This window comes from Phoca vitulina, unplaced genomic scaffold (assembly GCF_004348235.1).
Source record: "Phoca vitulina isolate PV1807 unplaced genomic scaffold, GSC_HSeal_1.0 scaffold34, whole genome shotgun sequence".
In the NCBI taxonomy this organism is placed as follows: domain Eukaryota; kingdom Metazoa; phylum Chordata; class Mammalia; order Carnivora; family Phocidae; genus Phoca; species Phoca vitulina.
The window spans coordinates 823,511-845,569 of NW_022589737.1; the positions used below are offsets into that span (position 1 = coordinate 823,511).

General features: G+C 43.7%; 1 protein-coding gene across 4 annotated transcripts; it reads right to left on the reverse strand.

The window, feature by feature from the left end:
* Positions 1 to 4,374: 4,374 nt before the first annotated feature.
* TMEM218 (transmembrane protein 218) lies at positions 4,375 to 18,658 on the reverse strand. Of its 4 annotated transcripts, XM_032426369.1 has the most exons (5): positions 18,526 to 18,651; positions 13,494 to 13,543; positions 9,092 to 9,201; positions 8,161 to 8,263; positions 4,375 to 5,098 (listed from the first exon to the last, which is right to left on the reverse strand). In XM_032426369.1, exons 3-5 carry the CDS (start codon positions 9,199 to 9,201, stop codon positions 4,964 to 4,966), a joined length of 348 nt encoding a protein of 115 aa, XP_032282260.1. In that variant the 5' UTR covers positions 13,494 to 13,543; positions 18,526 to 18,651; the 3' UTR covers positions 4,375 to 4,963. The 4 variants fall into 4 exon arrangements, with proteins under 4 accessions (XP_032282260.1, XP_032282258.1, XP_032282257.1 ...); XM_032426367.1 differs by lacking the exon at positions 13,494 to 13,543 and having other exon boundaries at positions 18,575 to 18,658; XM_032426366.1 differs by lacking the exon at positions 13,494 to 13,543.
* Positions 18,659 to 22,059: the final 3,401 nt, after the last annotated feature.

Below are 22,059 nucleotides of genomic sequence, written 5' to 3' on the forward strand. Positions count from 1 at the left end.
GGGGAAGGAGGCTCGGCACATCATGGGCACCGGAGAGTGCTCCTGGAGATAAAGGGGCAGACCTCCTATAGAAAGCCAGGAGGTGGGGAGAGGACAGAAACTGGAGGGTGGAAGGAAGCAAGCCTTAGACCCGGAGGGTGGGGCCGTAGATTCTATGGGGGGCAGAATAACGCTCCCTCCCCCCAAAGATGCCCACATTCGAATTCCCAGGACCCGTGAATATGCTACCCACAGATGTGATGAAGGGTCAGTGTGAGCCCAGTGTGTCCACAAGGCCCCTTATAAATCAAAGAGGGCGGCAGTGTCAGTGGTCAGATTAGACGGTGGGGCTCTGAAGACAGAAGGGTACACTGGCCCAGGATTGTGGACAGTCTCTAGAAACTAGAAAAAGAAAGGAAATGCGATTCTCCCCTAGAGCCTCCAAAACCTTTATATGAGCCTCGGGAAACCTACTGCAGATTTCTCACCTCCAAAACTGTAAGATAAGAAATCCCTATTGTTCTAAACCACTGAGTTGGTGGTACTTTGTTACTACAGCAATAGGAAGTCATAACCTGTTCCCCAGTGTCAACCTGAGGCAACATCAATATGAAGACAGAAAAACCAAAGAAATCCCCAAAGATTAAAAGAAAACATGGAGGGAATGGCTATGTAGCATTTAGGTTCGGGGTTAACGCTGCCTCTATGACTACCCCAAGTTCTCTGAGGACACTGCCTGGCACATCCTTTACAGTACCCAACATGGTGTGATGAAAACCAGAAAAAGAAACTTTCTCATTCTGTTTGTGGTGTTGGGCCCTGATTTTGATCCCTACTGTCCTTTCTTAGGTCCCAGGAAACTGAGATGGGAGGGTTTGTGTTGGGGTGGGGCTGGGCACTGGAAACTTTTTTTTTTTTTTTTGAGTAAACAGCGACCACCAATAATGATTTGTTAGAAACAGAGACCAAGAAACAAATACATTCTTGGTTTGTGACTTTGGTTCTTCCATTGGCACCTCTGAAAAACCAATCCAAGTAAACATTCCAGGTGGACAGCGCTTAAGAGAGAGACAGCTGGGTATGTCCTTGAAAACTCAGCCTATGGGCTCCTCCACACTCTCAGCCAGCGAGGAGCCAAAGTCCAACAGGCCAAGACCCACCAAAAGCACAGGGTGGATGAGTGCAGTTGTCTCTGAGGTCCCATGTGGCTTTTAACTGCTTTGTCTCAGACTCTTGCCCAATCCCGATTCTGGGTTTTCCCAGCTGGTTAGACTCAGCTGCTGCTTTTTGGTATTTCTATCAACTGGATTTGTGTTGCTTGACCTTGGTCCCTCGTTTTTCTTTCTTTTTATTTTATGGAGCAACACAATATAATATAAAGTACATAAAAGCTTAGACTGGAGCCAAACCACCTGACTTCAAACACTGACTCCTATTTAACCCTGAGCTGAGTGACCTCAAGCAAATCACCTCACCACTCTGTACCCCTCCCCCATCCATGAAGTGGGGATATTCAGAGCACCCACTTCATAGGGTTGCTTATGAGGATTACTTAATATTTACAAAGCATTTAGAAAAATGCTTAGAACATGTTTGGTAAATATAATAAAAATTGTGATTTCAGCCTGTGAGGAATAGAATATTTCCAAATATTGGGGTGGAAATAGAGATTAAAGATTGGACCCTATGAACTACAAAATCCCTTCCAACCCTGAGTTCCTGTGAGGATGATTCCCACATCTGGAAACTTGTTCCTACGTAACAACAGCCAAATACTTAAGGTTTAAGCCAAGAAGTTATGATAAAATATTGGTTATTTGTACTCTAGATGCCAATAAAAAATTCGGTAATGAAAGTTTTACCTTTTTAAAGACATGGGTTAGGGAAAGGACGGGGACCAATAGCTACAAAATAGTATTAACCAATATAGAAATAAGGAGTTGTTTGCGAGCCAAAAATGATCTTTAAATTATCTGAGGAGTGAGAGGTCAGGAATCCTGATGTCAGGTTTGAGCCCCACTATTAACGCGGGGAAACTTCTAAAATCCCTTCTGCTCTCTCTCTGCCTGTTTCTCTTCCATAAAATAATTGCAGCAGGTTTCTTTACACTTTGAAAAAAAACAAAGTAAAATGAAAATGCTGCAACTGCAGCAGCAGTGGGATAGAGTTGATAGAAGAGTTGATGTCTCAGAGAGCAGAACGAGAAATGGATTGCCATCTGTTAGGGTGACATGAACGGCTGCACATGCAGTACAAAGCACGAACGAATGGTTAGGCATTTCCTAGGACCTGAACGTTGGTACAATAATTTTGATGAATTTTTAGATTAAATAGCTGATACTGCGTATCAGTAAAGAATGTCAGCTTTACTTCCATTTTTATAAATGAGAAATTCAAGGAACTTGTCAAAAAATTACCTAGTTAAGTGTGTTTTGCGGGCTTGAGGGACTGTCTGAAATAGAACACGCAGCGCCACCTAGCGAACTGGACCAACGTCTGCGTCGTGGGGTAGTGTGGTGTCCTGCTAATTTAGCTTTCGTCAGGATACAATTTTAAGAGGCTCTGAAATCATCTGTTTTTCATGTAGAACTCCTGATTTACTCTCCCTCTCCACCTTGTAAATGGTGGGGATCACCACAGTCTCTCTGCTACAGGATCCCCCCTGGGTAAGGCACAATGAAGCACCCCCTGCTTGAAGGACATTGACCAAAGAATGATGAATGGGACACTCAGATGACCTCTAAGCCCTCTCTCCAGGAAGGCGGTGAGCCCAAGGGGTGCCAATTCAGTCACTGTAGGTGGGTCCCATGTAGAGCTCTCAGTGAGAGTCATGTTTTAGCCTTCTACTTCTTACCCCACCCCTGTGGGGGTTTTATCGGGTTGGCCATGACTGCTTTGAGTATGAAGGCAGAGAGTAATCTATCAGTCATTTCCCCACAGCTGGTAAAATACACTTTGTACAAAGTATATTTTTTGCCCTTACCAGACCAACCTGCCATTTATGTCTGTGGAAAACACACACACACGCGCATGTGTTAGAAAGCCATGGTGTTCTAGTTTCCAACCTTAACACATTTTTCTCCACGTAAGTAGTCACCCAAAACTTCATAGCTATTATCCATTGATCTCATAGTTGGACACCTTTGTTGGGGAATAAAAAAGATGGATTCAAGGTCAGAACCTACAACTTCTCCCAGATTTGCTTTGTCAGCAAGTCTCTCAGGAGGTGACACATGGCAGCCTATGCTGATTAGGAGTCCAGGCTCCACTCGGGCTGGCTCAACGTCTCTGCACAGAGATTCACAGCTATCTGGAAGCTTCAGAGCAAGTGTCCCCAGAGAGGAGCACATAGCCTGACTGCCGCCTTGCCCCACTTCCCTCCGCGTGTCTGCATTCTTTCTCCCCTCCAATCTGCTTGGAGGGATGTTTCTTCTTTCTTTTCTCACCTGTGGGCCCGAGGCCAGATGAAGAGACCATTTCCTTTGCATTGTTCTGTGACAAAGCCTTATCTGCAAAGGTTTTCCAAACCCAGTAAGACAGAGACAGTTCAAGTGCAGAAATAAATACACCTGGCCCTCACCAGTCCATGACTCCCCCCGAGTCACCCATTCTCTCCTCTTTTAATTTAGAGCTTAGCCCCCACTGGGGTATCATCTCTACCCTGACAACAGGATCTGGGAGAGAAAGTGAAGGAGACATGGCCCTGACTTCCTCAAGCTCTCAATCAAAGCTCCACAAAGCTCAGTGGGTTTTCTTTCTGGTCTGAGACAGACCCCGGAGCCTGCTACCCCTGGGTGTGCGCGCTGGCTGTTACGTGACGCCTGGGCACGTCAGTTCATCTCTTTGAGCCTTACTTTTTTCTACTTTAAAACCGGATGATAATAAATATATTGTTGTAAAATTTAAAGACATTGAATTACAAGGGAACTAGTCTACTGCTGGCCTATAGCACATGCCCAAAGGTCTCTTTCCAACTTGTTTCCTTGTTCTTAATTTTAAGCCAGAAGATCCTTCTTCATTTAGTTCTAGGGAGTCAGGAGGAGACTTCCAAAGTGGAACCAGCCCAGAGACCCTCCATTTAATAATAAATTTCGGTTGATGTGGGATCTCAGACAGGTTATAAAGTTGTATCTAATCCTGGGAATGTATATTCCTCGTCAGCTTTGGAGAAAGGGCTACAAAGCTAAAAAGAAATGATCATAACCCAAAATGGACTCTACAATAATTAAATAAGGCACACAAAGGCTACCAAATTCTGAAAGAGAAAGAAGCCAGAGATCTATAGCAGCAAGACAAAAACCAACACTCCCATACCCTTCCAATTTCAAACAAATTTGAAATATAGAATATAGACTGGGAAAGCTGTGGCCAAGAGTCTGAACTGAAAGTGCATCCTTGGGTTGTTTATTGCTTTATTAGAGCAGAGCGAAGGGACACTGCTTGTATAGATTCTGTGGCACCTTATACACACTGGTCAACAACCAACACCTGGGTAAGTCTTCCAACTCATCACAGTAAAATAAACTTTTGAATTTGGAGTGCCTTTCCTTTCCTAATGATCCCACCCTTGCAACTAAGAATCTTGTGTATTATCGAAAGGATGAGATTCTTCCATCTCCTGGACAGCAGAAGCCAAATTGCTCCTTTTCCCAAAATCCACTTACTGATGTCTTGATTGAAAATCTACCAGAAGCCGATCACTGTTACTATTTCCCTTTCAAAACAGATAGAAAACCTGAGGAACAAGTGCAAAGAAGACTGCAACATCCCTCTGAAGATGGTGAGAATCATCTCTGCAGGGCCATTTTTGCAACCCCATTTCTGGAAGCCAAGATTCAAGGGATTTGTCCTAGTTGTGAATGGATATTTCTCTGATCTTAAGGCATAAAGGTTGTCAAAACAAGGCTCTGAATAGTACCTTTCTGCTCACCAGTGACATAAAAAGTGAAGGACAGAACAGGGTCTTGGTTTTCCTGAACAGTGCTCAGTAGGACCGCAGTGGTTTGGCATAGATTGGCTCTAGGATATGATGAATGAGAACCAAAAAGAGGCTTCCAAGGAAGACAGCAGTGAGGAAAGCCAGCAGGACATAGCGGCCAATGAAAAAGGAATCCACAATCTGTAGAGAGAAACATCAAAAATGAAATTACGATCACTTCAGCTTGTGCTCATCTGAAATCTTTGATGAGTGGGCCCAGAGTCTGTTTGTATTTGTGACTTCCAGTAATATCCTGCTCTGAGTCTCCTCTGTAAATGGCTAGGAAAGAACCTTTTCTTAACTTCCTGCACCGGAAATACAAGATAAAGAAAAAATTAATGAAGTACAGGGGGAAAATGGCTCAATTTAGGAGGAGGTTCACAAACACTGTGAAGACCTTGGATGAGCTCTTTTATGTTCTGACATCAGTTATCTGAAAGAGTTCATGAGAAGCTTGTTTGCTTGGTCTTAGGAAAGCTCATTTTTGTTGTTAACTTTTTTATTATGGAGAATTTAAACACATATAGAAAGATAATAGTATAATAACCCCCATATATCCAAGATCAAGCCCCCAAATCATCAACCCATTGCTGATTCAGGAGGGTTCCTTTTCAGAATGGAAAGGTGATTCTTTAAAACTTTCATCAGAAGAGTCCTGAACCCTAACATTCATAATCCAGCACTCCAAGGCTTAGGCTAAATGGCCATTTGCCTGAGACACTAAAATGTTGAAAGGATAGACAACGTGCCCCAAATCATCCAGCTGGCTGCCTGGCAACCAGTCATACTTGGAGCCCCAAAGCTGTTGGTCTTTGCTGACAAAACCTACACTTAGAATTGGCTCTACCCACCTGTCTACTGTCCGCTTCCAGAGCTCTACTCTCCCCAGATCCAAATGGCGGTGCTTAAATCAGGGCAGGAAAAAGTAAATTAATCTGATGGACCTAATGGAGCAGGAACATGAACCAAGTGGCAGGGTGACTTCAGAGCTTCCCAAAGAAAAGGGAACCCAAAATACCTGAGAGGCAATTGTGGTAGACAGAATATGTCTACCCCAAATGTCCACATCCTAACCTCCAGAAATGGTGAATATGTTAGATTACATGGCAAAGGAGAAATAGGGTTGTAAATGGAATTGAGATTGCTAATTGCCTGACCTTTAAAATAGGGAGATTAGCCTGGATTATCCAATCCAGGTGGGCCCAGTGTAATCACAAGGGTCCTTAAACCTGGAAGAGGGAGGCGGAAGAGAAGGTCAAGGAAGAGATGGACAGAATGCACGTAGAGTCATCGAGATGTTACCTCGCTGGCTCTGAAGATGGAGCATCGGGGCCGCTAGCCAAGGGCAGCCTCTAGAAGCTGGGCAGACAAAGAAACAAATTCTTCTCCAGAACCTCCAGGAAGGAATGCAGCCCTGCCAACCCCTGACTCTAGCCCAGGGAGCCTGCATTTGGACTTCTAACTCACAGAACTGAAAGAAAATCCATCTGTGTTGTAAGGCACGAAGCCGGTGGTGATTTGTTACGGCAGCAACAGGAGGCTAATACTGTGGCATGACACAGAGGACCTGCCAAGTCCTCACACTGCTCTGATCGCTGAGATCCAAAGATACCAAGAAGAAGAGGGCTGCTCCAGAGATTACCCCAACAGCCAACTTACAACAAAGGTCAGTTTGATAAAACAGCTTTAACATAACTTTGACCTTGGCTCTGGTACCGAACAAGTCTCTCGCGGGCTACATGTTTGCTCGTTTGACACGTTTCACTTTTTAATTAGCCGATTAGCAGGCCTTTGGTGCAGAGGGCCCAGGTCATGTATTATTGATACAGTATCGAGCCAGGCTGCTGCAGGGGCCAGTTCTCAAAACCTGAAAATGAGAACACCAGTTCTGCGGGCCACGCTGACGGACATATTTTGCTCAAACCTCCTTCTTCTCTCCTGGGTCTGTAACTCATAGGACAGAGGATAGAGGGATTGAATTCAAAACAGTGTTTGCTCTGTGCCCTTCTCCCAATATTCACATCCATAGCCATCCAGAAATATGGCCCTTCACCACTCGCTCCCTCTCCGACGGGGAAACGGAGGTGGGTGTCTATTCCTGGCCCCCACACTTGGTACTTGCACCGACAGAGTGGTTTTCAAATGCTGACAAAAATCCCTGACACATACGGAAATGATTCCTTACATGTGTGTGGTATTATGTCCTGTGGACTTTTCAGAACGAATTTCCTCCCTTTTGCCATGATTAGTCCTAGACAGAGTTAGAAACGTGTGCCAGTTTTAGTTCGGAAGTTGTATAATTTTGTGTACTGTGGTCTAGTGTCGAGGCTCACCCATGAACTCTCTGTGATGGCCCCCAATATTCTGACGAGTCCCCAGCAATGAAGGTTTGCAGACAGACCTCAGCTGGAATCCTTGCTCTGACTCTTCCCATAAATGTATGACCCTGGGCAATTTACTTAACCTCTTACAGCCTCAGTGTCCTTGGGGATAATAATAGCACCTACTTTATACCGTTTAGGGTTGTCTTAGGTTTAAGTGAGATAAGGCAAACAAGGTGCTTAGCAAACAACCTCACACACAGTAATCCCTTAAAAAATGTTAGACAGGTGCCTGGGTGGCTCAGTGGGTTCAGACGGCTGTCACTGCTGCATTCAGCTGTCTCAACAACCTCTGCTTCCCATAGAAATGCTCTTTCTCCACCTATCTTCTCTATGGAAAGTACTCTCTTCGCACACGTGGAGGAACCAAACACACGGAGATGGACAAGCATGCCATTCAGCACGCCCAAGGCACCGCATACGCTTTGGCTGGGATCTGAGTTTCTGCACCCAGACTACCGGGATGGGGACACTTGCATTTCAGGGCCAGGCCCCGTTCCTATTCCGAACTCATTTCCTCTTCTCCAGCCCCACAGTGGCAGGTGGCTTTTGGACACACCGCTTGTGCAGCTCGGTGCCCAGGGGGGATGCCCTCAAATCAGGCAACTAACTGCCCCGTGGTGTTGCATGTGGGAATCAGAATGAGATTCTTGTCCTAGGTGAAAGGACAAGGGAATGTAAAGCTCCCTCTGAGCTTTCCCCACCCTCGTGTTAACTTTACGCTTCTAACATATTTCGGCCAGCCTGACATTGGGAGAACAGCTCAGACCAAGGGAGACAAGAGTTATGACGCAAGAGGCAAAATAAAGCCAATAGTTTTACCTTCATTTCAACCTCTGGGGCTGGGACTTCACTGGCTCGAGGGAAGAGCAGCAGAACTGATGTGATGATCAGAGCACCGAGGAACACAAAAACGACAGAGAACCTGGGGTCAAAAGACAGAATGTTATAAGCACGGTTTACGGATTCCTCTCTCATCAGTTAGGTCTGGAGAGGCCTTCCCTGGAGCCAATATTCTAAGTTCCAGTCTCTTAAGAGGGCCCAGAGCCCTGCTGCCCACACTGTCCAGGGAATTTAGAAATGCTCTCCCCTTCAGCCCAGAGCCCTTCTTCCTAGACAGGTCCCCAACTGGACGCATTCCTGTTGATTCCTGGTAATTCCAAATTCCTAAGAATGGGAATGGGTACTTTTTATTTTGTCTCTGTGCATTTGTAATCATGAAAAATCTACTCAGCCCTTCCCTCTTCTTAACTTCTTTGTCTGTCTTTAGCTGGAAGACTCTGGTAAATCACGTAGCTCGCCGCTTCATCCCGACACTGTCTGGCCAGAGCGCAACTCTGCGGCCATCGGCGCATCTGCAGTGTCCCCAGGCCCAGGTTAGAGCCTCAGGGACTGGACCAAGCATGTGCCCTAAGTCTGAACAATTCTGAAACACACACATACACGCCCAAGAAATTCAACAGGCAGCGAACACGCATTTCCTTTTTGTCGCTTCTGTCCCCCCCCCCCCCCCCCCCTCCCCCCCGCCCCGGTCACCTCCACAGTGAGAGCTGGGAAATACCACTTGCTTTCTCCTCTGCGTCAGAGCATAAATAACACAGTCAGTGCTTATGATACCAGGTTAAAATGCAACTCATTCAAACTGCCAGTAATTACAAAAATGATCTTCTGGATTCTAAATGTTTAATGAGCATCAGCGGTTTCACGTCTAACTGCTTTTACCTTGGACTGCCAGCTGGAGAGGAGGCCTTACCTGGCTAGCCCGGAGGCTCTGGACAGCAGCGCACACAGCAGCAGCACCGACACCCAGAGCAGGGCTAAGACGAACACGCCGGCCCCCACCCCGAGCACGGTGCCAGCCATCTGCAGGGGAGACGAAGCGTGAGCGCTGCACCCCACTCAGCCCCGGGGCCCCCCTGGGCACCATGCACCCCGTGCCTTCTGCACCAGTTCTGCCTGTCTTCCTCCTGCTCCCGGCTTGTGTGAGGGTCTGCAGACAAATGCAAATACAAATACAGAAAGTCTGAACTCAGTCTGATGAACTTCTGATGATTGGTGTGATAGGAGGATTAATTGGTACAGGTCTTTGGGGAAGTCCAGTCCCTTCATAGGAATTAGAAAATTAAAACCCTGGGGCGCCTGGGTGGCTCAGTCGGTTAAGCATCTGCCTTCGGCTCAGGTCATGATTGAGTCCCGCATCGGGCTCCCTGCTCAGCGGGAAGCCTGCTTCTCCCTCTCCCACTCCCCCTGCTTGTGCTCTCTCGCTAGCTCTCTGACAGATAAATGAATAAAATCTTGAATGAATGGAAGGAAAGTGGGAGGGAAGAGGAAGGAAGGAAGGAAGGAAGGAAGGAGGGAGGGAGGGAGGGAGGGAGGGAGGGAGGGAGGGAGGGAAGGGAGGGAGGCAGGAAAGAAACTTAAAACCCCAAGCCTTTGTTTTAGGTGAGGACAGAGAGGTTGCTTTCTGCTCTGTGTGGATCACTTCAAATCTGCTATCTGAGTTCTAGTTTGGCTTTCCCGACCCGCAGCAGCAAGCTGAACTCTCTCCTGACAGAAATGCTAATGGAGGGCTGTGAAGGCACGAGGAGCCAAGCGCTACGGAGCCCATGGGGACACTGAGGCTCTCAGGGTAAGTGTGTGGTGTGAGCTTTGACTCCCCGGACGATCACAAGACAGAAATGTCCCCCTCTATTGTTGAGTTTTTCTTCACAAAAGGAAGCAAACTCCTAAGTCCTTGCAGAAGATGAGGACGATGAAGAAGAAAGGAGCCACCACTCTATTTGAGCATTCACGGTGTGCTGAGTACCTTACAAACACGTTTCATTTAATCACGGCAACAGGCCTCTGAGGTAGGTCTTATTACAGCCGTGTCACAGAAGACATAACTGAGGTGTGATGCGAAGGCCTACGTATTAACAAACCGGTGGCTTACAGTAGAACAGCATTCTCTCACAGTTCTGGAGGCCAGAAATCTGAAATCAAGGTGCCAGCCAGGCCGAGCTTCCTCCAAAGGCTCTAGGAGAGAATGCTTCCAGGCTCTTCTAGTGTCTGGAGGGCCCGGCATTGTCTTCCTCCTCTGTCTCTTATGAGGACACTTGTAGTGGATTTAGGGTCCACCCAAAGAATTTGGTTTGATCTCTTCTCAAGATCCTTAATTATGTCTGCAAAGACCCTTCTTCCACATAAGGTCACATTCACGGGTTCCAGGGATTAGGACGTGGGCACAGTCTTTTTGGGAGCCACCATTTGACCCACCCCACTGAGTCTAGAGCACCCCCCCCCCCCCCGGTTTTCCCCTTTAGTATCAGAGACAAATCTTAAGCAAATAAATTCCTCCTCAGTCGATGGTTTTCTTTACCCTGATGGTTTAAATACCACAAAAATTATTATCTATGACAAGTTCTGTTATGAAGGCATTGGAGAGATTGGAAAGGAAGCCCTGGGCATAAACTGCCAAACAAACAAACAAACATTTATTCAATCAAAAACTATTCTGTGCCACAGTCTGGGGATCACAAGGGTAAATAAGACATATCTTCTGACAGAAGCTGCAGGCCCACTGGAGAACACTGTCACGTAAACAACAATCCACGCCACACTCTGATAAGCAGACAAAGTACAAAGTGGGACAAAGTGGGACCTGAGGTAGTGCAAAGGGAGAAGGGCTTCACCAAGGAGGTGACTTCCCACAGGCCCAGATGGGAAAGAATCAGTGTGGCAAGATGACAGGCAGGGGGAGGGGTGGGCCAAGAGAGGAGTGGCAGCAGATGGGCTGGGCTCTCACTTGCCTCTCTAACCTAACCGGGGCGCATCCCCCCCCCCCAATTTAGAGCGCACGGTATCACCTCAGTAACTCTAAACTGCCAAGTGTTTCCCTACCTCTGGGTCCTTGTACTTGCTGTTTCCACTGCCTGGAATTAACCCACAGCCCCCAGCGAACCTTCCACTATTTGCAGGGCTGGCTTCTCCTCATTTGTCTGATCTCAGCTTTAAATGTGACCTCCTCAGAAAGGTCTTCCCTGATGGCTCTGGCTAAAGTAACCCCAAACAATTACTCTCCCTCACTCCTTATTTCCTTCAGGGTACATTTCACAAACTATAGTTCACATTTTTACTTACTATTTACAGGTTTACCTTCTATGTCTCCAACCAGTATAGCAAACTCTACGAGGGCAGAGATTTTTATATCTTGCTCACCACGGTATCCCCAGTTGTTAGCACAGACATTATAAGCAAGAAATATTCATTCGATGAATAAATGAAGCAGTGCTAACAAGTCCATAGAAATCAAGTGAAGGGCTGATAGGATCATATTTAGCTTTAGAAAGAGGACTGTAACTTCTGGTCAATATGCTGGACAGACCTAACAAGGGAAGTACCTCACATGTAATAAATGTTATGACAGTGAACACATAGAAATGCTTAGTAAAAGCGAGCAAAAAGAATTCAATACACAGCGGAGCTCGGAAGCAATAAAGGAAAATCCTTAAGTACCATAAATGAAAGCATAATTCAAAATCTGAGTGGTAAGCAGGAGCTGAGCCCAAAGGTCTATAGGGGTACTGAAACCAGCTGCAGACCTTTGGAGTGGTCCCTTCTGGACAGATGAAGTCTCAGACCCATGATACAGAGAACCAGAACTGAGAACAAGGCATAAAGATAAGCCCAGAAAGGGTCCACCTGTCTTCGAAATAGGGACTAAAACATTTGCTGCTGACTTTGTTGGAACAAAGTTGGCCAAGTACCTCAGGCCATGAGTGAAAAAAGACTAACCCAAGAGAAATCTGGATCCCAATCCGACACCACATGCAAGTGTGGGGTTCAAATCATACGACCAAAGTGGTATGGGAATCTCGAGAAGTAAGATTCACATAAAACCAGTCTAAAAGTGAGAAACTCGTAGGATCCCGGCAGAGACAACTGAAACCTCTCTGTAGGGATGCCACACAAGTCAGCATGCAAGGCTCTCACCAAGTTGGGTACAAAATAAAAATATTTTTACACAAAGACTGAAATGGAGTTCACCTGTCACTGCTGTACTTGAGCAAGAATGAAAATGAACCAAGAAAGAAGGCATGAGATGTAAAGAGGAATGGTAAGAAAAATACTGGGTAATATTGATAGTAAAGATTTCTGAAATGATAAGAAGGCCTAATTGTTTGAGGAGTTAAAAACAAGGAAGAACAACAGCAACACATTTATGGATATGTCTCCTTAGGCAAGGGAACCAAAAGCAAAAATAAACTATGAGGATTACACCAAAATAAAAAGCTTTTGAACAAAGGAAACTATCAATAAAACAAAAAGGCAACCTAGTGAATGGGAAAAGATATTTGCAAATGATATATCCCATAAGGGGTTAATACCCAAAATACATAAAGAACTTCTATAATTCAACACCAAAAAATGAAAAAATGGGTAGATGACCTGAATAAACATTTTTCCAAAGACATCCAGATGGCCAACAGACACATGAAAAGATGCTTAACATCACTCATCATCAGGGAAATGCTAATCAAAACCACAATGATATATTATATCACACTAGTCAGAATGGCTAGACAAGAAAAAAAAAAACAAGAAATAACAAGGGTTATGAGGATGTGGAGAAAAAGGAACCCTCATACACTACTGGTGGAACATAAATTGGTACAACCACTTGGAAAACAGTATGGAGGTTCCTCAAAAAATTAAAAATAGAAATACCCTATGATTTAATAATTCCACTACTGGAAATTTACCCAAAGAAAATGGAAACACTAATTTGAGCAGCCCTATGTTTACTGCAGCATTATTTACACTAGCCAAGATATAGAAGCAACCTAAGTGTCCATGGATAGAAGAATGGATAAAGATCTGGCTGGCAAACACACATATACACATGTGGAATATTACTCAGCCATAAAAAAGAACGAAATCTTGCCATTTGCGACAACATGGTTGGACCTAGAGAGTATTATGCTAAGTGAAATAAGTCAGTCAGAGAAAGACAAATACCATATGATTTCACCATATGTGCAATTTCAGAAACAAAACAAGTGAACAAACAAAAGGCCAGACTCTTAAATACAGAGAACAAATTGGTGGTTGCCTTAGAGGAAGGTATGAGGAGTACAGGTGAAATAGATGAAGGGGATTAAAAGGTACAAACTTCCAGTTATAAAATCAGTAAGTCACGGAGATTCAATATGATGTACACCTGAAACTAATATAACACTGTATGTCAATTACACTTCAATAATAAAAAAATAAAAACAAAGAAGAGCTAAAGTATTTGTTAACAGTTACATGGAAGATGAGAAAGAACAGTTCCAAGTGAAATCATTGGTTATTACTTTGCACTGGAGGAGATGAAAGTTAATGATTACCTGTAGGCTTTGTTAAGCTAAATATGCATGTTAAAAACACACAGGTAAACACCAAATAAAAGAAACAGGGTAAGTAACCTTCACACTAATAGAGTGAAAAAAAATAAAGGAAGAAGGCAGAAGGCAGGAGGCGAAAGAAACAAAAAGCAAGGAAAACAGAAAATACAAAATAAGACTGTAAGATAAATCCAAATATAACAGTAATCATAGTAAACACACACAGATTATGCTTCAAGATCCCTTGCACAACAATGTGAATATCCTTAAGAATACTTAACCAAACACTTAAACATGGTTAAGATGGTAAATTTTAGGTGTGTGGGGTTTTTTTTTTTTTAACCACAATTAAAAAAAAAACCTAAACCAAACAAAATAAAATCTGGTGAAGCAATATTAGTATCAAACAAAATAGAATGGAAAGCTTTGAAAGGTATTAAGAGTTATATTCACAAAAAGAAAAACTTAACAAAAAAATACAACTCAGGACAAAAATGAACCCAATACAAACCTTTAAAATATACAAGTCAAAAAGAATCACTGCAATAAATGGACAAACCCACAAATTTAGTGGAGATTTTAATATACCTCTCTCAGAAACTTAAAAGTGGGTATATGAATGGCCAATAAGTATGTGAAAGGTGTGTAAGATTTTTACAGCAAAAATTGTTAAACTTTATTCAAAGGTATTTTTAAAAATATTTTATTTATCTATCTATCTATCTATCTATCTATCTATCTATCTATCTATCTGTCTGTCTATTAGAGAACTTGTGGTGGGGGGTGGGGAGAGGGACAAAGAGACTCTGTGCTGAGTGAGGAGCTCAAGACAGGGCTTGATCTCATGACCCTGAGATCATGACCTGAGCCAAAATCAAGAGTCGGACGCTCAACCGACTGAGCCACCCAGGCGCCCCCAAAGGTATTTTTTTTTAAAGGCTTGAATAGAATAACAAAACAGACCTGTGTAGAAAAATAACCGACATTCCTGGACGGGATGGTTCAATATTAAAAGATCTCAGTATCAATTCAATGCAATTCTAACCAAAATCTCAAATTTTTGTGGAGCTCATGGAACTTGAAAACGTATCCTGAATTCATATGTAAGAGCAAAAGCCCAAGAATAGTGAAAACAATTTTGAGAACTAGGATGGAGACTTGCCTTTCTTGTTACCAACTGCTGCAAGACACATTATAAAACCAAGGTAATTAAAACAGTGTGATATGGCATAAAGACACATGGATCAGTGGAATAAAACAGAGAGCCCAGAAACAGATCCCTGCATTTATAAGAACTTGGTACAGGACAGAGTTGGTTCTGATTCAGCAGGTAAAGGATTTCATCGATGGTGTTGGGACAAACGATCATCCAATCAGAAAATGGTAATACTCGACCTCTACTTTATGTCATATACAAGCCAATTTTAAATGGAAAGTAATTCATAATAAAACAGCATATGTTTAAATATACAAATGTTCAGGCTGACTACACTAGAATACATAATGAAGTACAGCAGTCAGATGCTTGCGCCTAAACTTAGAATCACCATGAGCGCAAAAGCTACAAACGTGGGCTCATGCAGGTGCGCTGTATGGTAACTCAAATCCCACGAGCTGGGCTGCCTTCAGCTATGTGATTTTCTCAAGTGATGAACAACTCTTGTTAAAGTTCCAAAACACAAGTAAGTATAATTTCCCCTTCATTTACATTTGCGTTGCATTCCTGGAAATTTTACTATGTCAAACTGTGCCAAAAGACACATTATGTTTATATGAAAAATGGAGTTAGGTTCTAGGCTGAGATTAGAAATGAGTATCCTGTGGGACACTGGAAAATGGTACAGGATGCAGGACAACTCTTCACTGCAGAATATCTAGCATCCCCAGCCCTGCTCCGTAAACCCCGGTAGTGCCTCCAAATCACAATAATAACCAAATGTGCTCTCACAAATTCCAAAATGACCAATAGGGCGGTACCATCCCCTTGGAGAACCAATGCTCTAGAAAAACTCTTGCATAAAGAGACGTGTACAAGGATGTTCATTGCAGTTTTTTTCGAAATAGCAAAACATCTGAAAAAACCTAAGTGTCCACCAATGAGGGAATGGATACAATATTATATACTCATAATGAACACTTAGAATGAACTTGACTATCTGTATTGATATGAATGTTATCTTGAAAACAATGTTGAGTGATAAAAGCAAATTACCAAATGAAGCCCACAGTATGATACTACTATTTTCAAAATTTAAGAAGTAGTAAAAGTAACCAACTGTGCCACTCAGTGGTGCAAAGTAAGCATTTGATTCTTGGTTTCAGCTCAGGTCATGATCTCAGGGTCATGAGATAGAGCTCTGCGTAGGGCTCTCGCTCAGCGTGGAGTCTGCTTAAGCTTCTCTCTCCCTCTTCCTCTGCCCCCCTCCCCGTCCTGCACTCTCTCACACGTGCTCTCTCTCAAATAAATAAATCTTTAAAAAAGTAATATATTGTTTATGAAGTACATATATACTGTACAAATATAAATACATGGGCATGAATGATGCACAATTTCAAAAGAGTGTTTGCCTCTTGGGAGAGAAGAAGGAAGGCAAATGGGGCCAGAAAAGAGAACAAAAGGGATCTCAATTAAATGTGATGTTTTATTTACTTAAAAGAAAAAACTTAAGCAGATGTGCCAAAATGTTAATGTTTGTTAATCTAGTTAGTAGGGCATAGGTATCTGTTATACTACCCAGTGTAATATTCTCTCTTTATGAAATTCTTGAGAGAATTCTTAATTTTTAAAGAGGTAGCTGGTGGCTCAGTGCCTATGAGTCGAGATCAGAGACCAGATTGGTGACCAGGAGGGGACTCTCTGGATAAGGGATGATGAGGGTCTGGACTCCTGTCTTAGCTGTGGAAATGGAAAGGAGAAAAGGGAAAAGGTGTTAGAGATGACTCGGGTTTCCTGCTTGGTTGACTGAGCTGATAGTACTACCCTAGCAAGATAACTAGTTAAGTTTAATTGCTGTTTTGGATAAATTATAAAAATAACCTGTAAAACTTGGACCAACTCTAATGCCTAGAATACAGGGCAAGTGGTGGTCAAAGCTGGTACCGTTAGAAACATGGCCTTTCAATCCCCTATGGAATATTAAAGGTTCATGAGACACTGGGAGTCAGTATATGGCATGGCTTTAAAGTAATGAGATAAATACCCCCAAGCTCTTATAAGAATACGGTCCATCACTTTATAACCAAACTGTGTACATTTTCTGGTTAAGCATGGAAAGGAAAGCCTGGATATAGTATAGAGTGCTGCTGTGGAAAAGAAGCGAACATCTGGTCATTTTATCTTGTTAATTCTGTGTGGGAATAATACTTGTGATTATTTCCCATACTGTAATAGCAAATTACTGAGTAAATATGATTAAAAAATTAAAACAGTGGTGCTTTGGATTCATGTCCAGGACTTTTTCAAACCTTCTTTGAGAACAGATGGTTTAGCCAACCTGGTTTCCTGAGTAAGTCCACTTACTTAACTCTCTGGCATTTAAAGCAGGTAGACTAGAGTCAGAATAAAATAATGTCTCAATCTGAACACCCTGTTTAGTAGCTGACAACCAGAGCAACTCCAGGGCCAATCTTCCCCCTCTGTGCTCCTGCTGTGAGGTCTTTCTTTGGAAAGAGATTGTCCAAAACTTTTAGAGGTCTGTATAGTGAGTGCACTGCTCATTCATTTACTGTTAGTTCTACATACCCTTTCTCACAGCTCTCAGAGAAAACTGAGAGAGAGGCATACATTAAGGTGCCTGACCCCTGCACATACAGCCTAATAGATGAAAAATATACTGCTCGCCATGACTGTCGATCATGTGTGAGAATACTAATGGCCATCACAGGATGTCTTACAGTCCAGTACAAATGTGGATTCCATGGAGGGTAAATTGGCCCTAGTGCTGCTGCTGGTGGGAGCTAGATATCTCACCCATTCCTACATTTTCAGAGTCAAGGCCTTGAAGGCAGCAGAAAACAGCGATTACAGGAATGAATGGCCCTTCTTCAGGATTCCTTTCCACTCTCCTTTATAACCGTTCCAAACCTTCAAATATAACGGGAGGGGGGGGCGGGGGTCACACATTTATTTTTCTACAGTAAACATTTCACTACGGTTTGAATTTTAATGTATCAGGATAATGCTTCTACCTCTGTAATTAAGTAAAATGCAAGCCTGGGAAAAATAAACCGCGGAGCTACCTAAATGCCATCGATGTGGCATTATCTCTTAACTCAATGAGAGAAAAGGGGGGGATCAGTGGATCCAGACACGTCCTTCCACCCTTTTTCCTGGGCGGTGTGTGGACCGTCTGTAGGCTATCTCGCCAGGGGCTCTCCGGACAGCAGCAGCCCGCGCTGGAGTCAACACCCCAGGAACTAGGCCTCTAGCGTCTCTCCCAAGCCCTGCGGCTCGTTCAAACTGGCCGCAGGAAAACGTCGCCCCAGGTCTCAACTTCAGACTGTTCGTCAGGCGACCTCCCAGTAGTTGGAGAGATTAAGGTCTCGGTCATAAGGTACTTGAACCAGACACTGACATTTCCCTTTCTTAGGAGCACGACAAAGAAAGCATCCCCTCTTTCTCAGCCCCAATTAAGTATTTATTGGCCGCCGGGCCTTGGGTCCAGATCGGCGGTAAGGGTGATGTGACAGTCCGCGCACAGCCATCCGCCCACGCGGTCTTCCAGCCTCAGCCCCAGCCTCGGCCATTCGCCCTCCGCAGCCGCCCCCCACTTTCCTCGCCTCCCCCTCACCTGGCTCTCGCTCTCCCAGGTCCCCTACTCACATCTCTCCGTCCGGCCCGTTCCAGCCCACGGAGGCTTCGGTCTACTTACGACGAATCACAAGTGGGCTTTCATTCAGGCGATTCCATATTCGCTAATCAGCGCTGCTCTTTCAACACCCAGCTTCTTTCTCATTTGCTTACGTCCGCAGCGCCTCCAGGCAACGCTAAGCGTGGTGGGTGGGCACGTCGCACTTCGTTACGCCCTCCGATTGGTCGGTGCTATTGGTCCCGAGACCGGCCTCAAGTTCGATTGGATCGAGGCAGTCTGGGCTCCGCCTCCCGTCCCACCTCGTTGTCAATCACACCATCTCTTAGGTAACCCGCAGAACCATTGGTCAGTCTAGCGTGGGGGCGGGTTGTTAGGCGGGAGAGAGCTGCTCTCCGGGCCTCCCTCGCTGTTACTATGGAGACTGTACAGCCAGGTTGTGAAGTGGAGGAAGGCAACCCCTTCCCCTCGTCTCGAAGTCCGGAGATTTGTACAGCAGTCTAGACGTTAATCTCTGTTTCGGAGTTTGATAGACGTCTCAGTCCCCGACCCACTGATTTGGGTGGGCGGCGGGACTCTGGGGGCAAGTCAGATTAGGCCTCGGAGAGCTGGGGTCAGGCCTGTCATTAAGGGTCCCTAAAACCTCCCATCCCCGGACGGAACCGAGTTCGAAGCACAAGTTGTATGTACCAGCATCATATTTTCATTTATCCTTAACTCGCCGTACTTTATTTGGAGTTGTTCTTGTGTTAGCCTTAGGAAGTAGACTATGGCATGGATCATTCTTCTCATGGCACAGACTGAGGAAGCCAGGCCAGGGTCAATCAAGTAAGTCTGTAGCCACGCCTCCAGGCAGCTGGAACTGGTCCATGCTTTAGCGGACTGCTCTTACCTAACTGCAAACTAAAACTCGCCGTGATTTTGTTCCAAAGCTATGTATGGCCCGTTAGACCAAAACATCCATAAATCAGGCCAACCAGTGGAAACAGGACGGAGGACTCATGCTCCACGGCTGAATCAGGAAGGGAAAACAGGCAACACTCAAAACAAACAATACCAAATTTGAGAACTGCAGTACTTGAACTTTTGACCTTAGACATCATTCTGAAACATCGTGAAGCAATCTATTCAGTCCTGGAACATTGAAGCTCTGATGTAAGGAATTCAGCTCCTGCATCATAGCTTTATGAGTAAAATGGAAGAAGATGGTTGAATTCCATTGAATGTAAGTCTCAAATTTACTTTCAAGGTTTCATTTGTAGTCATATGTTCTAACCAACTATTTCTTAGGTGTTTAACAAGTGAACCACTTGGCCCAATGCGGAGCTCTGAGGTTAAGAAAGCCATTATTTTGATTAATTCATTTCATTGGAATTGAGTGTTAACTGTAGCTAAGCACTGGTAGGGACTATGAGGATACAAAAAATACCATGTGATTCCTGCCCTCCTTAATAAGCTGTGGTTTGTTACTGCCAACAGCATATGAAACAATTAGAAAACACTTTAAGGCAAGATATAACATGAGCCAAACTTAATTGCCCCCCATAATAATAATAATACTTCATATTTGCAGAGCATTTTGTAGGTTTAAGAGCACTTCTTCACTCATATTCTTTGGGGAAATAGTGTTTTGGCTGGAGTTAATTGGGGGTCTTCGTGGTATAGCTAGCATGAATGCTGGGCCCTGGAATATGGGTAGGAATGGAAAAGGTGGAACAGAGATGGAAGGGAATCCAGGGAAAGAAAATAGTTTGAACAAAGAGATTGAGACAAGAATGAGCACTGAGTATCTGGAGAATAATGTGGAGACTGGTCTAAGCCAGAGTGGAGACAAATAATGGAAAATAACACTGTTTAGACCAACTGGTCAGTTCTGAGTTCTTAATGTTTGGGGGAGAAAGTATTCCAAAGTTCGAGATTGAAAAAGTTAACCTTCTTATACTTCAAATGATCACGCTGACTTTAGTTAAATTATAAATTAAGAATAAGGTATAACTGAGAAGGCACTTCAGACCTCTTACATCTTCCCGAATGGATATAACATTTTAGGTTTCCTCTCACATCAAGGGACCCTCCCCGCTAGCCCCACCTCTATCTCATCCCTTAACTGGGAGGAGGTATTAGTTTTCTGATTAAATAATGATATTCTACCCTCTCATTGAAATTGAGAGAAGTGCTGTCACCATAGCGCTCCATCTTTTGCCATCTCTTAATCAAAGTTCACTCTAGAGAAGATTGATTACTTGACTATCCAATCTTTCTCCTTTTAAAAATTGTCTCCTCTGTCAAGTGTTATACAGTGCCTCTCCACGTTGCTCCAAATCTCTGCTGTATACGTATAGCTAATATTGTACTTGTAGAATGTACTTAGGCGCCATATATGTATGCATATCATTTGTTTAATTACAATTTTATTTTCTCCTAAACAAACCAAAAAGTTCAAGCAATAACAGTACAAACCAGTGCCCAATTGCCTCTTTCTTTAATGTGTAAAATCATTTGTTATGCTGTCTGATAGAGGTAGGGTAGCAAAAAGACTATGGCAAGGAGTAAGGAGTGATTTCAGGAGAAGGCATAAAATTTTCATGTTTATTTTATAGTAAAAACTTTCTCTGCCAGAGAGTCCTAAATTTTTTTTATATAAATTTTCTCTTGTGTGATTATTTGACCATTTCTGTAGGTCTGAAAATATACCCAACACTTAAGTGATTGTTGGTTATTAACTGAGACTAAAAAGCTACCATTGTTCTCTTCTGCTAATTGGGAAACTGGGTAAACAAAAATTTCACCCAGTACAATTGTCACTTGTTGAACCCAAGTTACTGGCTTTCTAAGATCATTCAGAATTACCACCATGATGTTCCAGGTCATAATATTTACCTGATGCTGTAGACCAGTGGTCAGCAAACTACAGTCTGGGGGCCTCTTCTGGCCTGCCATCTATTTTTTGTATGACCGGCAAGCTAAGAATGAATTTTACATTTTTAAATGGTTGGGGAAAAAACAAAAGAAGAAAACTGTGAAAACTATAGGAAACTCAAGTCTCAGTATAAGTAAAGTTTTGCTGGAACACAGGTGTGCGAGCAGTTTGTCGATGGCTGCTTTCACTTTACAACATCAGAGCTGAGTAGTTAATACAGAGACTATATGGCCCCTAAGCCTGAAATATTTACTGCTGGGCCATTAAGAAAAAGCTTTGAGCCTTACTATCTTAGAAGTCTCTAATGATGGGCACCTGGGTGGCTCAGTCAGCTAAGCATCTGCCTTCGGCTCAGATCATGATCCCAGGGTCCTGGGATGGAGCCCCATATCAGGCTCCCTGCTCAGTGGAGAGTCTGCTTCCCCCCTCCCTCTGCCCCTGCTCATGATCTGTCGCTCTCAAATAAATAAATAAAATCTTTTTTTTTTTTTTTTGAAGAGGTCTCTAATGAATCAGGTCCCATGGAATGTTGGAACCAAAACAGACTTTGGAAATCATGTCAATAAAAAACAAAACAAAAACTAACATTGATAGAGATAAATTATTTCTTGCCTAAAACCACATAGTC